General features: G+C 41.3%; 1 protein-coding gene across 1 annotated transcript; it reads left to right on the forward strand.

The window, feature by feature from the left end:
- Positions 1 to 386: 386 nt before the first annotated feature.
- On the forward strand, positions 387 to 577 carry SARC_17054 (hypothetical protein; the record flags this gene model as incomplete). The annotated part of the gene is made up of 1 exon (XM_014288850.1): positions 387 to 577. A coding segment is annotated over one exon (191 nt), but the record flags the coding sequence as incomplete, so codon positions are not given.
- Positions 578 to 1,049: the final 472 nt, after the last annotated feature.

The following is a 1,049-nucleotide window of genomic DNA, read 5'->3' on the forward strand; positions in this document are numbered from 1 at the left end:
CGTCTATGCTGTCAATTCCGTTGCGGCATACGTGCTGATCACATTCCACCCACTACATGAAACGACAGTTTCGGAAGTACAGTGTACGTATGTAGCCGGCGACATTATGTTTATCATATTCATAGGCTTTTAACACTGACCAATTATTGTTCATATTCAAACACATTCATTGTCGGGATTATTTCTTGTCATGTTCCAGCTTGGATTGCTTGCTTGTGCAAGGTACTGATTCATGGCGCAAGTCAAAATGGCATCCTTAACTCCTAGATTGCACCACGCCAAAATTAAGTTTGCACACTTTGTATGCATACTATTCATTTTCTTCCGCTCGAGATGAACCAGAATACAACTGATTCACTATTCGTCTTCACGTCGTATTTCTGTAGCGCCCAAAGCTGAGCTGGCAGAATCCAATTCGGAAACAAGCATGATATCTTCTGTTGTGGATGGGGTGCGGACAGTCTTCACCACCAGTATTCCAATTCCAATATCTTTTATCGTGATGATGCTGGCTGCAATGGCCTACTACATAGCTGTGCAGCAAGGATTTGGGACACAGGTACAGGCTATCGAGTAATCGCAAACGGAAATATGCCCCCGAAATGTAGATTTTCGAACTCTATTGTGCATCGCTCATTGTTTGATAGTTCATTGGCGTGAGAATTGATGGAGAACGACCCGAAAAACGAGAAATGTGTACAAACTTGTGATTATTATGCAGAAGTGTGGCGATAGTGAGAGCTGCTTGAAGCGGCGCATCATCGAATAATACAGGATAAATAAACACTATTAATTGCTGTGTTGTTTCTAGCCAAACTAGCGTAGTATTGGATCCATGTCACTTTTGCATTATTCTCTCGTCAGCTCCAGCTTACAGCCGTTCATGAGCTTTCAGCAAAAGGTGTATTACGCATTTTATATATATACTTATATATATATATACTGTCAGCCGCAGTATGCTGTGTAGTATAATACCTTAGGTCGTCTACCTAATGAAATGACCTCTCCATACATGCACACGGCCATTTAAGCAAACAAGGATATATATA

This window comes from Sphaeroforma arctica (assembly GCF_001186125.1).
Source record: "Sphaeroforma arctica JP610 unplaced genomic scaffold supercont1.9616, whole genome shotgun sequence".
NCBI lineage: Eukaryota > Ichthyosporea > Ichthyophonida > Sphaeroforma > Sphaeroforma arctica.